Source organism: Lithobates pipiens, unplaced genomic scaffold (genome assembly GCF_037356315.1).
Source record: "Lithobates pipiens isolate NorthernLeopardFrog02 unplaced genomic scaffold, aLitPip1_a1.2 Scaffold_23, whole genome shotgun sequence".
Taxonomy (NCBI): domain Eukaryota; kingdom Metazoa; phylum Chordata; class Amphibia; order Anura; family Ranidae; genus Lithobates; species Lithobates pipiens.
Genome location: NW_027507785.1, coordinates 95367845 through 95394454, shown reverse-complemented (window position 1 = coordinate 95394454; position 26610 = coordinate 95367845). Strand labels below are relative to the sequence as shown.

The 26610-nt window shown below is 44.5% G+C and overlaps 1 protein-coding gene across 15 annotated transcripts in view; it reads left to right on the top strand.

Annotated features, from left to right (window-relative positions):
• The window catches only part of CACNA1D (calcium voltage-gated channel subunit alpha1 D), a 540723-nt gene that overhangs the window by 346525 nt on the left and 167588 nt on the right, over positions 1 to 26610 (top strand). For all 15 annotated transcript variants that reach the window (XM_077452074.1, XM_077452065.1, XM_077452061.1 and 12 more), the window contains 4 exons: positions 18286 to 18355; positions 22044 to 22092; positions 23633 to 23768; positions 25330 to 25459. In XM_077452074.1, the coding sequence (XP_077308200.1) occupies positions 18286 to 18355; positions 22044 to 22092; positions 23633 to 23768; positions 25330 to 25459 (385 nt within the window). The remainder of the gene's footprint in view (positions 1 to 18285; positions 18356 to 22043; positions 22093 to 23632; positions 23769 to 25329; positions 25460 to 26610) is intronic.

Sequence of the window (26610 nt, the reverse complement as noted above, 5' to 3'; positions counted from 1 at the left end):
TACACAGCTTAGAAGCAGCGTGTAAATGATCTGCTCTGATTTTTCTTTACCCCTGATCCGCAGGTGGGAATAATGGTATTAACCGACTTCCCGCCTCAGGTTTGCTGGATCGCAAAACAGTAAATGGTACCTATGTCTTGTAGTGGTTATTTAGCTGAAGTTTCACTGAGAAGAGAAAATGACACCTCCTGTGACTAGTATAGATGATTATTGTAATTATCATTAATTTACTAAGTGCCAACCTCTTCAGCAGTGACATTTCTAGCACCCACTATTTATATCAGCTAAAGCCGGAGCTGCATCAATGAAATCCAAAGTGCAATATGTATTGCAATTTCCAACTGTAGACCTGAATCGCTGCAGTTACTAAGATCGTTAATTAGGTTCCTTGTTATAACACAGAGAGGGGAATTTATCAAAACTGGAGCGGACAGAATCTGGAGCAGATGTGCATGGCAACCAATCAGCTTCTACCTTCTGCTGGTTTACTTAAAAGAATAGTATGTTTTTTTTTTTCATATTCATACTTACCTAGGTGGGTGCAGCATTGGTCCACCAGCGCCTCTGCACTGAGAACTGAGCGATTGAACATCTCCCCACAGCTCCCCAAGCAGAGAGCTGCTGATTGTCAATCAGAAGCTCTCCGCTCTGCCCCCTCCCCACTCTCACTGGAGCTCTGAGCTGTAGAGGGCACGGGAGCGGCCATCTGAGCGGCTCTGAGTGTCTTGCTGAGAGGCTGAGACGGGCATCAGTCCAGGCACCTGGCGTATCCAGACTTCTGATTTCTGTGAAGTCAGCAGAGAGTGGACTTCAGTCTGCTGTCTGCTGAAAAAGGATCACAAGAGTGCTTAACGATTTGCACTCCTTTGACACATGGAGAGGCCCAGCCAAGCAAGCTCAGGCTGGACTTCACCTTTAACCTCCCTGGCGGTATGTTTATGTCAGATTTTTGATGCTCATAGCGGTACAATGTTTTGCATGGAAATTTATCGTTTTATAATGTAGGCCTGTAATTCTTAGGAATAACTTAAATCTGTCCAAACAAGAGTCTAGTAGACAGGCCGGGTATGATAAAGTTTGAAACACGAAATTATAAATTATAATATAATAAATAACTATAATTATAACAAATAATAATATAATAATTATAAAAATTATTCAATAATGTAATCAAATCAAAAACACAGAAACTTGCTCAGTTGCAGAATTGTCGCTGTCATTACTTTCAGTGTTTAATGGCAAATTTATTTCCCCACAAATCGCTATCGCTCAATTCTGCAAGTGATTCTAATTTATTATCGCTATTTTGTAGCTGGTCTAAAACCACTTTTGACGTAAAGGGACACTTTTTGGTTGCTATGGACAATCTCCAGTTTCCAGGCAGAAAGAACAGTATTTATAATATAAAACTGCAGGCAGGGCACTGGACAGACCACTAGGGACAAAAGAGATATGAAATAATGTGATACTAGTTCGTTCCTAATTTAGTTCAGTACTTATAATATTATAGTATACAATCTCTATGTTACTTATACTTTCACTTATAAATACCTAATCTATGTGATCAATACCTGATTATAACTATATTGTTAATTTCACGATACTCATGATATAATGCTCGTTATGATCTGTAAACTTCCCTTTTTTTTTCTTGAAATTCAATAAAAAGATTTAACAAGAAATAATGTGATACAGTTATGTAATCTGTAAGATTACATTATACTGTATGTATTGTGTGTTTTTAACTTTTTGAATTTGGCGCTGTGCTCTGTCCCCGTGTGTCGCACTGCTCACAGTGAATGGAGCTCAGCTCTGTGATAGATCCAGCGGAGGACACGGCTCACACACACAGTGGGGAGACATCGCAGGATCCTGGGGACAAGGTAAGTAACTTTGCCTGGATCCTGCAATGCGATCTCGAGTATGGCTCGGGGGTTACCGCTTTTGGTACTGAAAATTCCTCCCCGAACCACACTCGGGAATACCGCCAGGGAGGTTAAACTTTGAAATAAAACCTAAAGGCTGATTGACTGTCATGCACATCTGCTCCAGATTCTGTCTGCACAAGTTTTGATAAATTCCCCCCTAAAAATGTGCACAAAAAACAGGACAGCTCAGATTTTTTAATACTATCAAAAGGTATGTTTTTGCACTTACTGAACTGATATAACAAGATGCTTTCAATGGTGTTTTACAGATTTTACAGACAAAAATGGAGCAAATTAGAGAAGCTTATTGTTAAGGTTCACATATAATTCTAAATCTGTGTGATTCGTGACTTCACATGGCTGTCTCTTGTTATAGTAGTATTCTTTATAGCTAACATGAAAAAACAGAGAGCTTTCACCCCAACACTAGTGAAAAGCCGCAATCCAAGTGTAAAACCAGGGCTTGGTTTACCATTAAGCGCATTCTATATTAACTCTTTTATAAACATGTTATATATTTTAACATGGTTGTTCACATTTATTTTATATATATATATATATATATATATATATCTAGCTATATATATATATATATATATATATATATATATATATATACATATATATATATATATATATACATATATATATATACACATATATATATATATATATATATATATATATATATATATATATTGTAAGGGATCTTCCCGGGGTAGGGTGTGTTTGGACACAGTTCACAGCAGACTTGGAATTTATAAAGCAGATCTTGGCGTTTATTCGTGGTACAAACAGTCCAGCAAACAAAAGTATACAGCAACACCGTGCTTTTAAGTACAACAAAAATAAAAGACCTAGCCCGGCTGGGCGCTTACTAACAGGTTCTGCTCACCTATCTGACACTTACAAACACAGCGTCTTTCGCCTGGATGTCGCAGGGTGAGTTTTAGCTCCAGCAGTGGCTGTGCTTGCAGCTTCCTTCAACACACAGATTGTTCATTCCCTGGCTGAGAGCAATCACCTGCAGACTCTGCAGAGCCTTTAGCTTCCCAGGCTAATTAGGATCAAAGCTCACCTGATCCCAAACCCAGAACTGGATCGGGGGATGTGGAATGACAGGTCCCTCTACCAAACCTACCTGCCATTCCATATAAACCCAGGCCCGGCAAAATTAAATAACAATTCAGCAGCATATCGCTGCTGAGAAACTGATCCATCCTGGATTTACCATCTCACACTGTGTAGCAACCTAGGTGAGATGTACACCCCCTCGATCACTTCTCCAGTGACATGTCTACATATCCCCCCCCTCTTTTTCAGACCGGAGGGCTGAGCCTTTTGTCCCCACAGACAACTTACCCTTGACAATGCGTCAGCATTTGCCTGTAATTTCCCTGGCCTGTGTTCCACAGTGAAATTAAAGTTTTGTAGGGAGAGAAACCATCTAGTCACTCTTGCATTTCTCTCCTTGTTTAACTTCATCCATGTTAGGGGGGCATGGTCTGTCACCAACTTGAATTTCCTGCCTAGCAAGTAATACTTTAACGATTCTAGGGCCCACTTCACTGCCAAACATTCTCGCTCCACAATGGCATAATTTTTCTCGGCCGGGGTTAGTTTTCTACTCAAGTACGTCACTGGATGCTCCTCACCATTCACTACTTGTGAGAGTACTGCACCTAAGCCTGTGTTAGAGGCATCTGTCTGGACCAGAAATTCTCGCCTGAAATCGGGGGTAACTAAGACAGGTGGTTGGCACAAGGCAGACTTAAGGCTTTGGAAAGCCTTCTCGGCCTCTGGGGTCCACGTGACCATTGCTGTCTTTCCGCCCTTTGTCAAGTCAGTTAGTGGAGCAGCAACTGAGGCAAAGTTCGGCACAAATCTACGGTAATACCCCGTAATACCCAGGAAAGCTCTAACCTGTTTCCTTGTCAGGGGTCTAGGCCAATTCTGTATTGCCTCAATTTTATTTAGCTGTGGCTTAATCAACCCTCTCCCAATAATGTAGCCTAGATATTTGGCCTCTTCTAGGGCTAGAGCACACTTCTCGGCATTTATGGTTAACCCCGCATCACTTATGGCATCCAACACGGCCTGTACCTTACAGAGGTGACTTTCCCAATCAGGGCTAAAAATGACCACATCATCGAGGTAGGCAGCTGAGTAATCACGATGTGGTCGCAGAATCAAGTCCATCAACCTCTGGAAAGTTGCAGGCACTCCATGTAACCCGAATGGCATCACTACATACTGGAATAGGCCATCAGGGGTGGAGAATGCAGTTTTCTCTTTAGCCTCACCAGAAAGTGGAATCTGCCAGTAGCCCTTTGTGAGATCGAGGGTGGTTATGTACCTGGCGTTACCCAACTTCTCAATCAACTCATCTACCCTGGGCATAGGATACGCATCGAACTTGGAGATCTCATTCAACTTTCTGAAATCGTTACAGAACCTCCAAGTTCCATTGGGCTTTGGGATTAGCACAATTGGGCTGGACCATTCACTCTGTGACACCTCAATTACCCCCAGAGCAAGCATACGTTTTACCTCGGCAGATACGGCTTCCCTACGTGCCTCCGGTATCCTATAGGGCTTAAGGTTTACTCTGCTTCTAGGCTCAGTTTCAATGTGATGATGGATGAGGTGTGTACGCCCTGGGAGGTCAGAGAACTTGTTTTTGTTTTTCTGTAAAAATTCCTGAGCCTCCTGTTTCTGTGACACTGATAGAGTATCACCTACCTTGACTGGAGGGATTGGTGGTGACAAATTATTAACAGTATTTGTCGCCACCAAGGATTCCCTGTCTTTCCAGGGCTTGATCAAGTTTATGTGATAAACTTGGAAAGGCTTCCTTCTACCTGGTTGGTGCACCTTGTAGTTCACCTCACTGACCTTTTCAACAATTTCATAGGGACCTTGCCACTTCGCCAAGAATTTACTCTCAACAGTGGGGACTAGTATAAGGACCCTATCGCCTGGGTTGAATGTCCTGATTCTTGCGGACCGGTTGTAAATTCTACTTTGGGCCTCTTGAGCCCTCTGGAGGTGTTCCCTTACCAGGGGCATTACAGTGGCTATACGGTCCTGCATTTGTGCTACATGCTCAATAACACTCTTGTATGGGGTGTACTCATTCTCCCATGTCTCTTTTGCAATGTCTAGTAGACCCCTAGGGTGATGACCATAGACCAACTCGCATGGTGAGAACCCTGTGGACGCTTGGGGCACCTCCCTAATAGCAAACATGAGGTAGGGTAATAAATGATCCCAGTCACGACCATCTTTTGCCACCACTTTCTTCAACATATGTTTCAAAGTTTTATTAAATCTCTCCACCAATCCGTCCGTCTGGGGGTGGTACACAGAGGTACGGATGTGTGAGATTTTAAATAGTCTGCATAATTCCTTCATTACTTTCGACATAAATGGCGTACCTTGGTCAGTTAGGATTTCTTTGGGGATCCCAGTCCTAGAGAACATATAAAACAACTCACGTGCAATTGTTTTAGATGCAGTGTTTCTTAAGGGTACAGCCTCAGGATAGCGGGTCGCATAATCCAGGACTACCAAAATATACTGGTGTCCTCTAGCTGACTTTACAATGGGACCCACTAAATCCATGGCAATACGCTCAAAAGGCACCTCTATAATAGGGAGCGAAACCAAAGGACTGCGAAAATGTGACACTGGGGCACTAACCTGACATGTGGGGCACGACTCACAGTATTTTTTAATGTCCTCATATATGGCCGGCCAAAAAAACCTCTGGAGAACCCTCTCTCGCGTTTTGTCAGTCCCCAAGTGTCCCCCAAGAACATGGTTATGTGCCATGTCAAGCACCTGACGCCGGTACGGCTTAGGTACCAGAAGCTGTTCCACAATCTCATCCTTAACCTTATTGACTCTATAGAAAAGATCATTAGTCACCGAAAAATGTGGAAATCTTTTTTCAGCCTCTGGTTCCTGAGGTACCCCATTCATTACAGCAACCTGCTCTCTCGCATTTTTGAGAGTGGGGTCCTGTAATTGTGCAGCCCCAAAATTATCCCTAGACACCTCTAAGTCTAGTATATTTTGCTCAGTGGGAGGAGCCTCCTCCTCCCCAGCCAGGACCTGCAAAGGAAAACAATCATTTTCATCCTGTACACTTTTATCATTTACAGTGGACAAGGCAACCACCTTAGAGGTATCCTCACTCCTTTTGGGGATTTTTCTTTTTTCCCAGAGAGCCCAGAATAAAGGAAAATCGCGCCCCAATATTACATTATGCATGAGGTTTTTAACCACACCCACTTCATATTGTACTGTGCCTTGTTCAGTCCCAACTTTAGCCAGCACTATAGGGTACACTTTTGTATCACCATGTATACACACAACGCTCATATGCTTTTTAGACTCTAAGTCCCCAGTCACCAGGCTAGCATGCACCAAGGTTACCAGGCTTCCTGAGTCCATTAACGCTTTAACAGGAAAGTCATTGATTGTGATGTTGCAGATTTGCGGTTCAGTCTCTAGTCCAGGAACTGCAGCACAAGATGGTTCCGCAAATAGCGACTGACGCCGGCTAGCGTCACATTCCATGGGTTCAGAGGTAAGAGGGCAATGGGCCGACACGTGTCCCGCCTCATGGCATCTCCAACACTGGATAGGGCCTGGTCTCTTTGGCAAGGAGTCCTTTTCAGAGCCCCTTAGCCACCCTGGACCATCACCAGTCTTTTGTCCCTGAGACACCACTTGAGCCCTTTTCCCCCCATCAGCACCCCTCCACACTCCCCCAATAGATGGAAGTCTCTTACCAGCTGACGGCACAGATCTGGCGCTCCGGGGAGGTGAAGATGCTGCAGGAACATCACGGAGGTAGTCCTCAGTCGCCTGGAACCTCTCCACAAGGTTGACAAGTTCGTTTGCATTCTTAGGATCACCTTGTCCCACCCAGCGTTGCAAGTCAGTAGGAAGCGCTCGGAGGTAGCGATCCATCACGACCTTCTCTAGGATTTGTGCAGGAGTAGAAGTGTCTGGCTCCAACCACTTTCTTGCCAAATGGATTAGGTCATACATCTGGGACCTCGCTGATTTGTCCAGACTGTAGCTCCAGTTGCGTACCCTCCGGGCACGGACTGCAGTAGTAACTCCTAGTCGGGCAAGTATCTCCTCTTTTAGCCGAGTATAGTCCTTAACCTCTTGCTCACTGAGGTCATAGTAGGCCTTTTGGGGTTCACCTGTTAAATAGGGCGCAATTACCTCTGCCCACTCAGCGGCTGGTAACTTCTCTCGCTCAGCCACGCGCTCAAATACTGTTAGAAAGGCCTCAACATCGTCCTCAGCAGTCATCTTTTGCAGCGCTTTCTGCACAGTCCTTCTCCCAAAAAAAATCTCTGGAGCGGCTCCCATCACTATGGGTGGATTAGTAACCACAGGCGCCTCACGATTTACTATCAGGTGCTCGATAAGTTGTTGTTGGCTTTGGCGCAAAGCTTGCAACTCTTCCTTATGCATCTGCTGTTGTGCCGCCATGGACTGTTCATGTCGTTGCTGTTGTTGCAAACTCACTTGCATAAACTGCTTCAGCATCTCCTCCATGTTGCTGGACTGTTCTTGGAGTGTAGTTGCAGCTTTCACCCAGGACATCAGCAGCTGTAGCCAAGTCTGTCCACACCGTTGCCCCTAGCAACCGACTTTGCCCACATTCGAACACCAATTGTAAGGGATCTTCCCGGGGTAGGGTGTGTTTGGACACAGTTCACAGCAGACTTGGAATTTATAAAGCAGATCTTGGCGTTTATTCGTGGTACAAACAGTCCAGCAAACAAAAGTATACAGCAACACCGTGCTTTTAAGTACAACAAAAATAAAAGACCTAGCCCGGCTGGGCGCTTACTAACAGGTTCTGCTCACCTATCTGACACTTACAAACACAGCGTCTTTCGCCTGGATGTCGCAGGGTGAGTTTTAGCTCCAGCAGTGGCTGTGCTTGCAGCTTCCTTCAACACACAGATTGTTCATTCCCTGGCTGAGAGCAATCACCTGCAGACTCTGCAGAGCCTTTAGCTTCCCAGGCTAATTAGGATCAAAGCGCTCTGCTTATATGACTTAAGATGATCCAAAATGGTATGTGCTCATGTATACTAAAACATGAAAAAAATAATAATAACCCCCAAAGAGACAGGGGTGATGCTACAAAGTAACAAAAATTTGAAAATACATAGAAAGTGACCTCTAAATATGTGTATAGACAAAAAAATAAATATCAAAATATGTGTATAAACAAACAATATTTGTATAGAAACTGTATAAATAATTATCCCAGTGATAAGACAACCAAAAACTGTAAATGAATGATCACAGTAATAAAGTTCATAGATGTGCATATAGTCCAGATAAACATGCAATTTATCAATCCGGATGTATTGTGATGACAACAAAAATTCCTGTGGTATTGTGATCGAAGAGAATAGTATTTCACCCTGTGACGATCCCACCACCTTATAGGGCACGAGCTTACCAGATCTAAATGACCCTAGTAGACATACGCCTCAGGGGTCAAACAAAGCTTGTGATCTCAGCCAGTGTAATGGATATACCGATCATGGCATTTGCGACTCCAACAAACGACTAGATGAAGTAAGAATTCCTCAAGTACAAGTCCGACAACAACTCAGGCATGGGGAATGAAAAAATAAAGCCAACATGGCATAATAAAGTTTTTAAAAAACTCTTTAATAAAAATATGGCTAAAACTCACATTTCCAAGATGGGTAATACAGCATATCAGAGAGAAAAAGATGGCAGTAGCAGAGTCCTCCCGACGCGTTTCGACCCACCGGTCATCATCTGGGGTGGACTACCGCTACTGCCCTACTGCCTTATATAGGTACTCACACCCCAAAGTGAAGCAAACCCCTCAATCATCGCAATTATGCCCACTTCCGGTATTGCAAGATGGCGGCCGGGCGTGCGTTCCAGGCCTCGATTCATATGCGCTCCACCTATACCTTCAATCTATTTAAAATTAGAGTCTAAAATAGAAATGGGAAGCGGTCATAGCTCCACTTCCGGTGTAAATAGAAATGGCGGCCTCGGCGTGCGTTCCACGCCTCGATCTAGCGTGCGTTCCACGTGAGTTCCACGCTTCGCATTACATGTGTTCCGCGCAAAAGAAAAAAAGGGGAACCAAGAGCCTTTTGATATGATCCGATTGAGAGTGGCAAGGAGGAAACCAATCCTCAATATGCATCACATTTTGCCATTTAGGGTGACATGGAAGGATATCACTTACCATTGCCCCGATTATGAACCGGAACAGGAAGTGCGCCTCCACGGACTCCGGAACCGGAAGTGAGTGAACGTCACTTCCGGTGCATGCGGAGAATGAAAACAAAGACAACACGTAGGGCTGGAGAGAGGGTTACTTCACTTCGGGTGCTTTTGAAAAAAGGTGACGTGATGACACCTAGTGGCCATTAAAGAAATGGATAAAACTTCACATCAGCACATAAAGGATATAACCCATTATACATAATGCCATATGTTAATCGTCATGCAATCTAAATGACTATTTTATCATAGAGCATAAAAATGGAAAATAAATATACTAAAATAAATCAGACCTGTTATATAATCCTCATATGATCTAAATGACTGTTTCGTCATGAAACACAAAAATAAAAAATAAATAAAAAATAGAGAATAAATAAAATGAAATAAATCAAATCTTAAAATAAATGAATGGAATAAAAATATATGCAATGTAAAATGAAATAGAATACTTGTAAATATACCCACAGATTTACATTTATAATACCGAATAGCAAAATAATAGAATCGAGGCCTGGAACGCACGCCCGGCCGCCATCTTGCAATACCGGAAGTGGGCATAATTGCGATGATTGAGGGGTTTGCTTCACTTTGGGGTGTGAGTACCTATATAAGGCAGTAGGGCAGGAGCGGTAGTCCACCCCAGATGATGACCGGTGGGTCGAAACGCGTCGGGAGGACTCTGCTACTGCCATCTTTTTCTCTCTGATATGCTGTATTACCCATCTTGGAAATGTGAGTTTTAGCCATATTTTTATTAAAGAGTTTTTTAAAAACGTTATTATGCCATGTTGGCTTTATTTTTTCATTCCCCATGCCTGAGTTGTTGTCGGACTTGTACTTGAGGAATTCTTACTTCATCTAGTCGTTTGTTGGAGTCGCAAATGCCATGATCGGTATATCCATTACACTGGCTGAGATCACAAGCTTTGTTTGACCCCTGAGGCGTATGTCTACTAGGGTCATTTAGATCTGATAAGCTCGTGCCCTATAAGGTGGTGGGATCGTCACAGGGTGAAATACTATTCTCTTCGATCACAATACCACAGGAATTTTTGTTGTCATCACAATACATCCGGATTGATAAATTGCATGTTTATCTGGACTATATGCACATCTATGAACTTTATTACTGTGATCATTCATTTACAGTTTTTGGTTGTCTTATCACTGGGATAATTATTTATACAGTTTCTATACAAATATTGTTTGTTTATACACATATTTTGATATTTTTTTTTTTGTCTATACACATATTTAGAGGTCACTTTCTATGTATTTTCAAATTTTTGTTACTTTGTAGCATCACCCCTGTCTCTTTGGGGGTTATTATTATTTTTTTCATGTTTTAGTATACATGAGCACATACCATTTTGGATCATCTTAAGTCATATAAGCAGAGCGCTTACACTACACTTTTGACATATCTCTCAGCTAAAAGGGTCCCTAATTTTAGCGTGTCAGCAGCCGATCGCTTATATATTTTTCTTTTCTTCTTTCCATTTGCGCAATATTGTTGTTATAGATTTTGTAATTAGGATCAAAGCTCACCTGATCCCAAACCCAGAACTGGATCGGGGGATGTGGAATGACAGGTCCCTCTACCAAACCTACCTGCCATTCCATATAAACCCAGGCCCGGCAAAATTAAATAACAATTCAGCAGCATATCGCTGCTGAGAAACTGATCCATCCTGGATTTACCATCTCACACTGTGTAGCAACCTAGGTGAGATGTACACCCCCTCGATCACTTCTCCAGTGACATGTCTACAATATATATATATATATATATAGAAAGGCCAGTATGGTGGCCTGAAATTATGGGAGGAGCCCGGTGGAGTATTTAACCAGCCGTCCGCCCGTCTTCCTCGTCGGTTCCGGTGCGCGATATCTGATACGTCAGACATCAAGGGCCGACTATCCAGACCAGATGCAGTGAGCCTGTTCGTGAGTTCCTGCGTTATTCGTTTCCGTCTTGACAACTCGTCTTCCCGTACATCAGCGTCCGTGGGTTTCGCCGTTGGAGTGTCGTCGTACCCATCGAATTTGTCGTTTCACGTTGGGCCGGCTGTCGCAGGTTTGGCTTCGGCATCCCCTTTTCAATTATGTATTTCGATGTACCATCGACATTCCCTGTACTCTCGACCCGCTCGCTTCTTTTAAATCGAATGTTTTACTGTGGCCCTCGTACGCATGTCACTATTTTCTATTTTCGATGTAGTCGTTATCACTTTTCGACACGTTCGATTACGCCACGTCAGGCGATTCATTCGCAGGTACGGCATTCGAAACCATTCGTCTGCCCGAGCATTTCTATTAGTATCGGTCGAATCGTTCGACTCACAGCCGACTGCTTGTTACGACAAGGCAAGCAGTCCACACGTTTCGCTTTGTCTGCTCCAGTTCGAATATATGTCTCTTCATTCATGCAGTTATGTTATGTATCTTATTTTATCTCATGTCAAATCATTTCACTCCCAGTCATTTCTACCGTTTCAAATCATTTCTGTCACTAGTCGCGCTCCGGCGCGAATCTTGTCGCACCTCTGGTGCACCGATTCGCTTTGAAGTGCCCCAGGGTTCGGCCTCATTTCTGTACATGCTCCAGAGACTGAATCACTCGCAGGTTCACGCACGGTCCCTGATTCTCGTCTCTGTCATGGCATACCATTTCTGTCACTTATTACGCTCCAATTCGAATCCTGTCGCATTCCTCTATGCACCGATTCGTCCTGGTGTGCCCAGCGGCTACGCCTCATTTCGGTACATGCTCCAGAGACGGATTCTTTGTAACCTACAGTCCAGTCGTTGAATCCTGTCTCTGTCATGGGACATCATTTCTGTCACTTATTACACTCCAATTCAAATCCTGTCGCATTTTTTATGCACCGATTCGTTCTGGTGTGCCCAGCTGCTACGCCTCATTTCAGTACATGCTCCAGAGACGGGTTCTTTATTGCTACCATCAGTCCAGTCGTTGAATCTTGTCTCTGTCATGGGATATCATTTCTGTCACTTATTACGCTCCGATTCGAATCCTGTTGCGTTTATTTATGCTCCGATTCGTCCCGGTGTGCCCAGCTGCTACGCCTCATTTCAGTACATGCTCCAGAGACGGATTCTTTGTTGTAACCATCAGTCCAGTCGTTGAATCTTGTCTCTGTCATGGCATATCATTTCTGTCACTTATTACGCGCCAATTTGAATCCTGTCGCATTCCTTATGCACCGATTCGTTCTGGTGTGCCCAGCTGCTACGCCTCATTTCAGTACATGCTCCAAAGACAGGATTCATCTGTTTGGTTCAAGGGCTCGTCCTCTGATTCTTGTCTTTGTCATGGGTTTTTCATTTCATTTCACCTATCACGTTCCGGTACGAATAGTCACATCGGTGTACCAAATTCGTCTCGGCGTGCCCCAGGAATGGCCTCATTTCAGTACATGCTCCAGAATCCGTTTCGTGCTCGGTCGCAAGTTGTGGCATGGCGATCCGGATCTCTGTCATGGCAGGTTCTCTCATTTCACTGTCACATACCGCTTCCCGGCTTGGGTCCAGTTGATTCTTCAATGTTTGGATGCCTGCCGGGGGGCCTTGCTCCTCGGCCTCATTTCATTATAGATTGCCTTCAAAAGGGAAACACAGCTTCGTTTAGGCGTGTCTCGCTGTTTTCTCCACATACAAGCGCAGACTTCTTGCAATCGTTGCAAACACACATCCAAGCGTAGACTTCTTGCAATCGTTGCAAGCACGCATCCAGACATAGACTTCTCGCAATCGTTACAAGCACGCATTCGAGCATTGATCTCTTGCACTTATTACTAGCACGCATTCGAGCATAGACCTCTTGCAATCGTTGCAAGCACGCATTCGGGCATAGACCTCTTGCAATCGCTGCAAGCACGCATTCGAGCATAGACCTCTCGCGGTCATTACAAGCACGCATTCGAGCATAGACCTCTTGCAATCGTTGCAAGCACGCAGTCGAGCATAGACCTTTTGCATTCATTACAAGCACGCATTCGGGCATAGACCTCTTGCAATCGCTGCAAGCACGCATTCGAGCATAGACCTCTCGCGGTCATTACAAGCACGCATTCAAGCATAGACCTCTTGCAATCGTTGCAAGCACGCATTCGAGCATAGACCTTTTTGCATTCATTACAAGCACGCATTCGGGCATAGACCTCTTGCAATCGCTGCAAGCACGCATTCGAGCATAGACCTCTCGCGGTCATTACAATTACGCATTCGAGCTTAGACCTCTTACACTCATTACAAGCATGCATTCAAGCATAGACCTCTTGCAATCGTTGCATGCAGGCATTCGAGCATAGACCTCTGGCGATCATTGCAAGCACGCATTCGAGCATAGACCTCTTGCACTCATTACAAGCACGCATTCGAGCATAGTTCTCTTGCAATCATGGCAAGCACGCATTTGAGCATAGACCTCTTGCAATCGTTGCAAGCAGGTGTCCAGGCACAACTTGTTGCAATCATTGCTGGCAGGCACTTCTGGCTTGCTCAATAGATTGCTTTAGGGAAGACCTGGATACCTTCCTAAATGTACGTTGTATTACGGGGTACTTATATTTATAGGTGTAGTTGATCCAGGGAAAAATCCGATTGCCTCTCGAGGGGTCAGGAAGGAATTTTCCCCGGCTGTAGCAAATTGGCCTATGCTCTGTTGGGGTTTTTTTTGCCTTCCTCTGGATCAGCTGCGGGCGTAGAATTGGGTGTCGGGTTGTGTGATACCTTATTTATTTTGATTTGGTTGGACCGGATGGACTTCTGTCTTTTCCGGCCTGGCTACCCATGAAGCCTACCATAATTCCTTGCAGTCGTTGCAGGCACGAGTCCTGGCACAACTCCTTGCATTAGTTGCAGGCACGCATCCTAGCATAACATCTTGCAGTCATGGCAAGCACGCATCCTGGGTAACATCTTGCAATCATCACAAGCACGCATCCAAACATGCGTTCAAGCACAACTCCTGTAGTCTTCGCAGTGCACATGCGGTAACACGAATGGCTCACAGTCACTACGTATACATCTCCAGTGACAAACTCCCGGGCAATTGTCGCAAGCACATGTTTAAACACTACTTTAGTCACGCCAAGGCTCATGACTTAGCATAACTTCTTGCAATCATTCATTGGCAAGCACGTTCTCAGTGGCACACAAACTGGCTACACGTCATTTTCAGCAGCACTTAATTGGCCTCTCGTCTCCCGTGGCTTTCTTACAAACCATTCACTGTTGTCTGTCTATCCGTCTCTTCCTTAGGACAGTTGAGTTCAGCTTCCGTCCCGCACCAGGATCATGTTGTCACACGCAACTGGCTTCTTCCTGTAGCACGCCCAGGCTATTTCTAGCCAGCGTTCAACATTTCTTATCCTTACAGTGCACGGAGAGCCATCTGTCGTTACGGCCCATACAGCAAGATCCCCACCTCGGGGCATCCAGAGGCATCAGCCCATAGCCAACGGCAAACGCTCGCCATCACAACTGCCATCTTTGGGGGCATATTATATCCTCGCATATTCTCCAGTCTAGTCGTCCAAAAGACACCTACAGTCCCTACACGGCATGTTGAGTCGCTATGCGCATCATCCCTCAGGGTCGCGCCTTGTGTCACACTTAGTGGTTTTACTGTCCCTCTCACAGGATCCAGAGCAAGTCCTCAGCCTGGATCCCGCGGCAATAGCAGTCCTTGCTATGCGGGAGGAATTCCTATCGTCTGGGAATGGCGTCTCCCTGTTCATTCCCTCCGTGTCTTCCCTTTCGCCCCAGGTGATGACCGACGCAGCGGCCTCCACGGGCTTGCGGCTGTTTTTTGGCCACCTCCGGCTCGCAGCTCCCTGGCCTCCCCAGTTACTGGCAATTCCTGGCTGCGCCAAGGAGTCCTCTCGGTTGATTATGTCCTTCCTACGTCAACTGGTCCAGCTCTTGTTGTTGTTTCAGTTCAACATCTATTGTTCCTTTATCCACGGTAAGTTCAATCAGGCAGCGGACGCCCTCTCCCGCTGTAACCTTGTCTCTTTTCGATCAGGTACCCGGAGCCGGACCAACATCAGCAGCTATCCCGGACTGGTCTCAACTAACCCTGGATTAGCCCCTCACCTCCTAGCGGCTACCCAACTTATCGATCACTCCCTTTCCCGCAATACCCTCAAGGCCTATCAGTCAGCCTGGAGGGCCTTTAACCGCTTCATCACGTATCACAGCACAGTGACGTCCCGTGTCAAGCGAGTCGTAGCCTTCATTTCCTACTGCCACTCGCAGTTGGTGTTATCCGTTAATACGATCCGGCTATACCTGACCGGTGTACAACATTTCACGTCCCTCCAGGACCCTACCGTACCCTCCTTATTTTCTTACCACACCGTTCGGGCTGTTATGCGCAGTGTCCAGAAGCGCCAGCCGATGGCCGGCACCAAACCACCGCCTTTCACAGGAGACGTTCTAGAACTATGTCAGATATCCTGGCCACTTCACCTTTCGGTCTCCACATGAGTGGCATTTACAAGCAGCCATACACCTGGCCTTCTACGGCTTCTTACGGCCAAGCCAGTTTACTTGTAGTAGCCTCACAGCACGCATGCTGTACAAGCACCACCTGGTCCGATACGAAGACCATTTCATCTTACACTTAGCAGTCTCCAAGACGCAGCAGCTTGGCTCGGGTATGGACATACACTTCTATAAAACCAACAACCGCTGGTGCCCGGTCACTGTTCTCATCCGCTTGTTGACCCTTTTGGCCAACCAACCAGGAACTGGCCCGCTTCTGCCTTTTCACACGAAACCTCTCGACGCAGCCCAGTTCATGGAGCATGTCAGGATACTCCTGGGCATCCTTCACCTCAATCCTGCTCACTACTCCGGACATTTATTCCGTATCGAAGCAGCTTCTACTGCCTCCCGCCAAGGGGTCCCGGTCCATGTTGTCAAGAAATTGGGTAGATGGAAGTCCTCCTGTTTTGCCCGTTACATACCCAAACTGCAAATAGAGATGGCCCAGGCCTTTGTCAAACTCACCCAGTGACAGTCTTGTCTCAATAAAGTGCAACCCCTACCTGGATGTTTTGCCCCCTTATTTTGGCATACCGTACGTTAGACCAGGGCACACTTTCAGGTCCATTTCAAGGAAGCGAGTTTATGTTAACCTTGTTTGTCATCCTTATCCGTATCGGTCTGAGGGCTCTGGACCATAAATAGAAAGGCCAGTATGGTGGCCTGAAATTATGGGAGGAGCCCGGTGGAGTATTTAACCAGCCGTCCGCCCGTCTTCCTCGTCGGTTCCGGTGCGCGATACCCACCCACCCATCCCCTTTATCAGGGTATTTCTCTAAGCATACTCCTCAAGTGAGTACTCATTTCACCCATTTCATATTCATTTCATTTTAAGGTATGCCCCCTTATTTTGGCATACCGTACGTTAGACCAGGGCACACTTTCAGGTCCATTTCAAGGAAGCGAGTTTATGTTAACCTTGTTTGTCATCCTTATCCGTATCGGTCTGAGGGCTCTGGACCATAAATATATATATATATATATATATACATATATATATATATATATATATATATATATATATATATATATATACACACACGTACACGTGTGTTGGAGATTTGGGGTGCACACCCTAATGCAATAGGATGCACACACTTATGGTGTAGACCAGATGTCTCCAAACTTTGTAATCAAAGGGGCCAGTTTACTGTAGTTAATTCAGACTTTAGATGGGCTGGACGGTGGTCAGTGTGAGTAAACAAAGCTTGATCTTTGCAATTAGGGTAGAAATAGTTGGTGGTATAATATATATAAGTGCCCCATTTTTGTTATCAGTGAAAGGAATTAGGCCCCAGTGTTGATCCAGTGGCTGGAATAGTGCCTGAGGGGTTGGATAAAGGTAAGCAAAGGGCCACATCTGGCCCCAGGGCCGCAGTTTGCATTGAGTCAGAGACCACTGGTGTAGACCAAGACTCAGCACTGCAGATCCAATTCAGTGAAGACACCACTCACAGGCTGTCTGCATATATGTGGCGTATTCATGCACTCCGAGGCTGCAACCCTTCCTCAGATAATAAAAATCATGTTATTTTATTCTTCAAATTCTTCAAATGCATCTCTCGCCAAAACTTTTTATTTGTTTGTAAAGAGTAGGGAATGGTTAAAACCCCTGTTCAATGTTTTTCATGTTCTCTGGGTTCCACTGGAAAGCTTTTGCTTTTTGTTGGAGACATAACCAGAATTAAAGGAAAACTAAACTGAAGCAGGCAAGTTTTTTTATATTTTTTAGAGTGTATGTGCAGCTCAGTGTAAAACTTGGCATACCTTTGCACCAGAGGCGGAACTTGAACCTTCAGGGCCCCACAAGAAAACATGAAGGGCCCCCCTGACCCCTGATCCTCAGGCCCTTTAATCGAACTGCGGGATTCTTTATTATGGCAGCAACCCTTTCTGCCCCCTACGACGGTGGAATGCCTGGGACTGGTTGCAATTTTGACCTTTGGAACCCTGGTAGTTCTGCCACTGGTGTCAGTATTTTTTTATTTATTATTTTTTAGCATTTTGACTGGGAAAATATGTCGGTACTGGCAAGAGAGTTAGGGTAGTAAAGTTCCACTTATAAAGTGGATGGAAATCCCCTCTAACACACCAGAACAATGCACCCCCGAGGTTCATTGCTGTAACATTCATAAAATATTGTTGGTTCAGTGACAGTGGTCACCAGGACAAATAAAGAAGGCAAATCTCCCCAATGGAGCACAGAGAGCATCAAATACCTAACAGGGGTTCTTACTCATCTTCACTCTATTTAAATAAAATAAAATTATTTTGACTTTAAGTTACTTTAATAGCCTTTCAATGTATATATACTTGTAGCTAGAAGTAGAGATACTGAACGTTATCCATATAGATCTGTCTGTGCAATTTTACTGATCTCTGTACTTGAATTCATTAACATTGCAGTGTTCTTTTGACTTTTTTTGGAAAAAAATACAATAAACATAAATCACATTTGTAGGAAAGAAAGTCTGGAGAAACGAGATGAAAAAAAAGCAGAACATGACCGGAAAAAAGCAAATGATGCAAAGGTAAGAACACTGCGTATGATTAGCAGGAATTCTGAATTGTATCAAGGAGACCGTGAAGAATGACCTCTCAACCCTCACAGTGCTCTTCAAAGGCAGTTGCCAGGATACTTACCAAGTGCTCACACTTTTAGCAGTGCCAGTTGGAATGCCTACTTACCGGACCCTGGTGTATAATTTAACCACTTAAAGGGTAACTCCACTTTCATGGAAAAAAACATTAGGAAATAAAATAATAATAATAATATAGCATATGCAACACAAGTCATATTTGATTGAATTTTATTAAAAATTACCTTTCCTTATCAATCTGCAGCACTGTAATTTACTATAAAATGCCATATGTAAAAATAGATATAGCGCTCACAAACACAATAAATGAATATACCTCAATGTATATTAAACCAAACAATGTCCAAACAAAAAGTGACAAAAGGTGCTCCAATCCGAAGGAAAACAGTGCAAAAGGCTTCAGAAATGTTCAGGTGTGGAACACCCCCTCATGTGTCCCCACTCACCGGATTGAGACGACCCCCAGATTTTCAGTCTGGTGGGTCACTTAAAGCTTTGTAATGGTGTCCAGGGATGATGGATATGGTGTCAGATCCTAAAATTCGAAGTTTCTTTAAGAAGTTTCTCAGCAGAACAAACAGGTACCCAAAAGTGAAGAAAAAATGGAACTGATAGTGAAGTACCATTAAAACAAATTTATTTGTACAGGGGAGGTGGGTACTTACAAAAAATGCAATGAACAGGCTTCAAATATAGATTCGAACGTATGAAAACATTGTTTTTGGTGTGCATTCCATCGGACCGGAAGTGACGTCAGTAGTACCGGAAATTGCGTCAACATTTCACGCTCCCACAGGGCGTCATCAAGGACCTGTGGGAGGGTGAAATGTTGACGCAATTTCCGTTTAGTTCACCTTTAAGGACTCTTCAGGCACTATACTATTATGCTCGTGAACGTAATTAGGCCTAAAATATGCCTAGCATAAAAAAAAAGCATTTTGCTGTGGCTGGGAAGGGCCTGGTATGGATTTTGGGGGGATCACTACGCATTTTTTTTTTTTACATTTTGGTGGAGAGATCCCCTTAATATCCATACCAGACCTGAAGGGCCTGGTATGGATTTTGGGGGGACCCTCACACTATATTTTTATTTAATTTTGGTGCGGGGTTCTCCTTAATATTCATACCAGACCCAAAGGGCCTGGTAATGCACTGAGGGGGAGGGAACCCATGCCCTTTTTTTCAATTATTTGTGTATATATATTGCCAAGATCCAACAATACATTACAGCCGCGAGTAGTTTTAAATTAAATTTTTTCCTTTAGAAATGTCATTTTGCTGTGGTATTGTTCTAAACACAGAAAAGATGCGCTACTTTACTAAGGACACAATATTTGAAGGAATATTTCATTTTTATTGTTTCACTTTAAGCTATTAAATTACTGCTCCTGAAAAAACGGCCATTTTAAAAACTTTTTTTTTCATCGATACATGTCCCCTGGGGCAGGACCAAACACTTTTTATGGCAATAACTTGTATATAAGCCTTTAAAATTTGCACTTTAGATTTTTCATGTTCCATAGACTTTAATGGTGTTGTGGTGTGAACCGAACCGGTGGGTGCTCAGCTCATCTCTAATAGCGGCTTAGCCTGGCATGTCTGAAGCATTAGGTTGCCTTATTATGCTTGCCTGTTTCTAATGTGCCATAGGCTGGATTAGTGGCACTGCACATGTAAATTGAGTTGGGCCAAACTCCCCTCCCCTGCCACCCCCCCATGGGTGGTTCACTCCAGAACTCTCGAACATCGCAAAAGTTCGGACCCGAACTCTGCACTTTTAAAGTCTATGCGACCCGAACTTGAAAAATCTAAAGTTCTAATTTTGAAGGCTTATATGCAAGTTATTGGCCATAAAAGGGTTATGGGGGCCCCAATACTGCCCTAGAGGACATGTATCAATGCAAACATTTCAAAAAATATCGTTTTTAAAAGAGGAGTGATTTTAATGATGCTTTAAAGTGAAACATTAAAAATTGAAAATGCCTTTAAAGTGGCCCATCTGTACAGTGTATAGAACCTGCTGCAGCAAAACTAAAGCACTGTGTCCGCATGTCGATGGGTACAAGGGCCTCTTCCCGACAACTTTCTGCAGGCAGGGGGCTTATCAGAATTTGGAAGCCCCCAGATCTCTGCCTCTCCCTTTGTGAATGAGTATGGGGTACATAGTATCCCTACCCATTCACCAAAAAAGAAAAAAGTCCCCCCTGTAGATCCATCATCAGTCACGACTCCTGCTGCCACCACTGTACCCGATGAATGTAATACTGCCAACTACAAGCTCCGACGGCATTTGACAGTTCTTATGTAGGTAAGGGATGGGGCTACCTGGCGACGTCACCTGGTGGCACCACACCCAGGTGACGTAGAACGTCCGGTGCATGCTGGGTTGGTGGCGTCACAAGGGGGCGGTGCCACCAGGTGACGTCACTAGGTGGCCCCATCCCTTACATATATAAGACTGTCAAACCCTGGAGCCTGCAGTCGGCGGTTAGCTTTCGTCATGGATGGAGCATTCAGGTCCAGTGGTGGCGGCAGGCCTCGTGTTTGACGATGGATCTACATCGGGGGGACATTGTTTTTTATTTTTAATAAAGGAATTGTCCAAAACTGTGTCTGTGTTTTTATTTCTTTTTGACACTTTTTTTGGTAAATGGTTAGGAGTACAATATACCCCATACCCCCATACTCATGGGGGGGGGGGCGGGATCTGGGGCCCCCTTGTTAAAGAGGGCTTCCTGATTCTGATAAACTCCCTGCCCACAGACCCCCACAACCGCAGCTCAGGGTTGTGGGGAAGAGGCCCTTGTCCACATCAACACGGGGACAAGGTGCTTTGGGATGGGGAGCCCAAAAGCACCCCTCCCCATGTTCAGGGCATGTGACTTGGTATGGTTTAAGAGGAATGGGTGATTGCTCACCCCCCCCCCTTTCCTGGCCTGCCAGGCTTCATGCTCAGATAACTGTCTGGTATGGATTTTGGGGGGAATTTTGGTGCGGGGGCTCCCCTCAAATTCTATACTGACCTACCATTTTTTTTTAACAATTTTTCTATTGCTGCCAATGTTTTTTTTTTTCATTCAGCTGTCAGCGGGGAACCCCTTTAACAGCGGATAACTCATCTGTTGTTAAAGAGGAAGTAAACTCAGATTTTTCTTTTTTTTTACCTGCAAAGTAAAAGCAAAATGTGCTAGTATGCATCACTCTGTGACTGGCCGGGGGCCACCGGTCATGGCACAGGGCTCTGAAGAAACGGCACCAGCGTTTATTTATAGTACCTATAGACAAGCCTTATTATAGGCTTACCTATAGATACAAACATTAGAGGGAGGTTCACTTTCTCTTTAAGGATGCCGTGGCTGGCTTCCCAGCACGCACCTTAACAACCAGCTATTCACAAAGCTTTGCCCAATCAGGGCTTAGAATGTACTGTGCAGTGCGCAGTGCATTGTGGGGCGCTCGGCAGGATGTTTGCAAATTCGGGTGTTTGGCAAACAGGTGATGTTCAGGCCGAACTTTTGCTCGGCTTGAACTGTTCGCTCAACTCTACTAACAACATACTTTATGAACCAGGAGGGAATTGAGTCAGTAATTTTTTTGTCTGTTTTTTATTTTCTTTTAGGTAGATATTGATGAAGAAAATGAAGAAGAAAATCAACATGCAGAGCCAGGTAATAAGTAATACAATGTCTCTTTTGAATAGTTAGTCAGATTGAAAAAAAGGCACAATACCATTGAGTTCATCGAATAAAAAAAGAACAATCATTTAAAAACCTGAATATATAGAGCCCTAAGCCCACAGTTTGATCCAGAGGAAGGCAAGTAAAAACCTTAAAGCATGAAACAATTTGTTCTAATGCAGGGAAAAAAATCCTCCTGAGCCCAAGGAAATTGGATATTCCCTGGATGAACAATCTCTGGTGTTATTACCTATAAATGTTCCACAAACTTCCAATGACCACCATTATTGGCTGTCACCTCACTGATTTGTTTCCGATTGCCTGCGGGAGTAAGTGACAATGTGCTCACAAAACTAAGAGCGCACACAGCAGCAAGCCCCTAGTTCAGCGGTCCCCAACTTTGCACAAGGTACTGAGGTGAGGAGGGGGGGGGGGACTGTGCAGGGGCGATTGAGTGAGTTGATGGGGTACTGAACTGTAAAGGGCCACTGTGATGTAAAGGAGACTACACTGTAATGATTACATCACAGCCACCCCCCATTACAGTGCCCCTTGCAGTCATGGCCCCCCTCCTTTTTTTTCTCAAATTTTTTCTCTAATCACAGTGCCCCCTTTCACTCTTTGCCTCCCCTGCAAAGTCCTACCTTTGACAGGGCAGAGGCAGGGATTCAGCCTTTTTGTCGTCTTCAGGGTCACCCAGCAATGCCATCCTATTAGCAGGGAAGGGGGTAGGAGGAGTTGCAGATCTAGATGGATTGTGGGAGCTGCTCAACTTACCATATTAACAAACGGGTGATCACCCACTTGTTAATATGAAAAGACTCCTGTTCTCTGTGCAGATCTTCCGCTCCTCCTACTCCCTGCTGTGATAGGATGACACTGCGGCGGGAGAGGAGACACAGGCGTGGCTGCACAGTGGGAGATGAGTGATGGCCGTGATCTGTGATAGGACCACGGTCGCCGCTCACCTCCCCCTGTCAGCAACAGGCCATGGACCAATTCCAGTCTGTGGCCCGGGGTTAGGGGAACCCTGTCCTAGTTCACAGCTGAAACATAGATTTGATTAGATAAATATAATTCACTGAGATTTTAGCGTTTGCAAACAATAAATTACTAATACCAGATGACAGCTAGTTAAAGCGGAACTAAAGGCAGAGATACTCAACTTTCCAACGGTCCCTTCGGCATTAGCATCTTCTCCTGTATGCCGGTGTTCGGGCCTCTTCATTGGCCGGCAAAGGATGATGTCACTGCTGCGCATGCAATCATCTTTACAAAGGAATGGTACAGCTGCTGTAAGCCAAGCTGCACATGCACAGCTTAGTTTACATTCCAGGGATCGCTGTGGTCAGTCAGGTAGGTGTAGTTTATTGCAAAAGGAACATTGTACGTTTCCTCTCAATAAACTTCCACTTTAGGGTAAACTGAATTTTCTTACTTGAGATGCTTGCCTGCGTGAGATGACTCCCCTAGATGCTTGCCTGAGATGACTCCCCTAATCTTACATTCCTTACCTTACTCATTACTACAGAAGAAGAAGAGGAAGAAGAAGAACCAGAAGTACCAGCTGGCCCTCGTCCCCGGAGGATGTCAGAGCTGAACATGAAGGAGAAGATTACCCCAATTCCAGAAGGGAGCGCCTTTTTTATATTCAGCAATACCAATCCGTAAGTAGTCTGCCTTTCTTGTCAGCTTGTCTGTTCTGTATGTCAATATAAATGGATAGACTAGGATATGGGTAGCAGTACAGGGTGAAATCTGATTGTACACCCTATAGCATTTGTATACAGTAATTCCAACCCTTATGCTATTCATATATGGCTCAAACATTAGCCAATTCCTGCAGGATCAGCTAAAATCTGAACTGTGGGTGGCCCTGTCACCACCACCTATGTCAGTGATAGCGAACCTTGGCACTCCAGATGTTTTGGAACAACATTTCCCATGATGCTCAGCTACACTGCAGAGTGCACGAGCATCATGGGAAATGTAGTTCCAAAACACCTGGGGTTCCAAGGTTCACCATCACAGTCCTAGGTCATCAAACCATGATCAGAGAGCTGAAAGAGCCATGCATCCAATCAGAAGCAAGAGCCGCAACTGTCAGAATACAATAGCTGGCAGGGGAAATTCCTCCATCCAAGCTTTTTAGCATGGGTGGGGGAATCTACTGGGTTTTCTCATTCAGCCCACAGGGTTCACCCTCTCTATTTGTCCTGTTTACCATTATCATTAAAAGTAAAAGAAAATCCCACATTTTAGTTTGTCCCCAGAAAAGTAATCAAGGGAAAATTTCCAATGGGGACATTAATTCTGGTGACCTGGGGGTTCCCAAGGGATTTTCTGAATTTGCAGGGATTTCCACTCAGTTCCTGTTTGGCTGTGGGACAGGAAGTATAGGGAAATCCACAAATTGGGACACAGATGCAGAATTTTTTTTTGACAGGGGTTATAACCCTTCCTTGCTCTATCCAAAATGAAAAAAAAAGTTTTGCCTATGGTTCTACTTTAAAGGGGTTGTAAAGGTAAGTGTTTTTTCACCTCAATGCATTAAGGTGAAAAAACACCTGTCAGTGACCGTCCCCCCCCCCCCCCCCCCCCGTTTTACTTACCTGAACCCTCGAACTTGTCCTACGGGGACACGCCGTCTTTCTGCTAGGGGGTTCTCGGCTGTTGATTGGGTAGATTGACAGCAGCGCAGCCATTGGCTCCCGCTGCTGTCAATCAAATACAGTGACACGGCCGCTGAGTCCTATGGACGCTGAATGCCGGAATCGGGAGCGCACCCGCAAGGTAACCCCCCAGTAGAGCGCTTCTCCCTGGGGGTTATCAGATGTGGGGAGGAGATGAGAGAGCCACGAGGGACCCCAGAAGACCATGATCGGGGCCACTCTGTGCAAAACGAGCTGCACAGTGGAAGTAAGTATGGCATGTTTGTTATTTAAAAAATATGTTTTACCTTTAGTGTCTTTGAATATGATATAACAAATGTCTCAGATTGCTGAGTACTGTTATCTGGTAAAGTTACCCTTGTGCTGACTTTCTGTAGTTTTAGAATTGAAAGTACTAATATACCACTGGTCCAAGGTGGGTGTTTAGGACCCCAGATTCTAGTTAGCCATTACTTTCTCATCTGTGATTGTGAATTTATGTTAAATTCAGGACGCAGGGAAAGTGGGAGCAGGGATGTTCACACTGGAGAAATTCACATGTATATTTGTTATTTAGGATTCGTGTGGGTTGCCACAAACTCATAAATCATCACATCTTCACCAACCTTATCCTGGTGTTTATCATGCTCAGCAGCGCATCCCTAGCAGCCGAAGATCCTATTCGCAGTACTTCCTTCCGTAATATAGTAAGTATTGCTATGTCAATCCTGTTTATTGCTGGCAATGATGTTTACAAATTGTTAATTTTTAACCTCCTATAATTTAATTAATGCCTTTCAAACCCAAATTGCTAAATGTTTTAGGAACTCATCAGAGTTAATAAAATAAATGAAAGGTCACCTTACCCAAAAGTGTGATTTCAGTCAAATTGTTTAATAGTGAGAACTCTCTGCCATAATTCCTTACCTCTTTTTCCTTTCCATCTGGGAGTTGTGGGTGGTCACGAACCATCATGTGTTCCAGCTCCCCCTGTTTTGTTTTTCATGATATAAACTAAAACATATATCCAACTGAAATAGAGATGGAACCTAATATCTCACCAACAGGGTCACTGAGGGCCCTTATAGGCATGTGTCAACGTGTGTTGTGCTAAGGCACCCCAATCATTTTGAATCTGCTGCTAGAGCACAAGAATAGATAAAGAAATAGACATGTAGCAGATTTTCCAACGCAGCGTGATAGTGCATTCCTATTGCACTGTTGTACACTGCAGTGTATGTGTTGGAGCTGCATTGCCTTAGGCCGCTTTCACAGTTGTGCGACTTGTCCTGTGACTTGGGACTGCAAAGTCGCATGACAAGTCATACCCTGTGATTTACAATGAGTACCATTCATATCTGTACGACTTCAAGTCGCACCAACTTCCTGTACTACTTTGGTCCAACTTTGATGCGAGTGGAGGTCCATAAACCTCAAGTTTACACAGGCATCCCCCTAAATCACTGCAAAATCGTGGCAGTGTGAAAGGGGCCTTAGCTGTTAAGATTGCTTAAACCCTATGCAAATTATTTTACAGTATATGCTGTTATGACTTTTCTATAAAAGTTGAGCTTCTGCATCTATGACCTCCCTATTGATCAATGGGGCCATCCATCACTTAAAGGGAATTTATGGTTGTAGATATTTTGTTTCTTTATTAGCCAAAAGTGAAAACACACTCTGACCTTTATTCATAGATGCTTAACAGGCAGTGAGGAGACCTCCTCAATGCCTGTTTTTACCAAATTTTGCCAAACAAACATGCCACAACCATGTGCATTGCATGTGGCTGCAGGGCATTTTCAGCTCTTCCAAATTCACTTGATATTCCCCATAAGGATCGCTATATTTCAGGTTG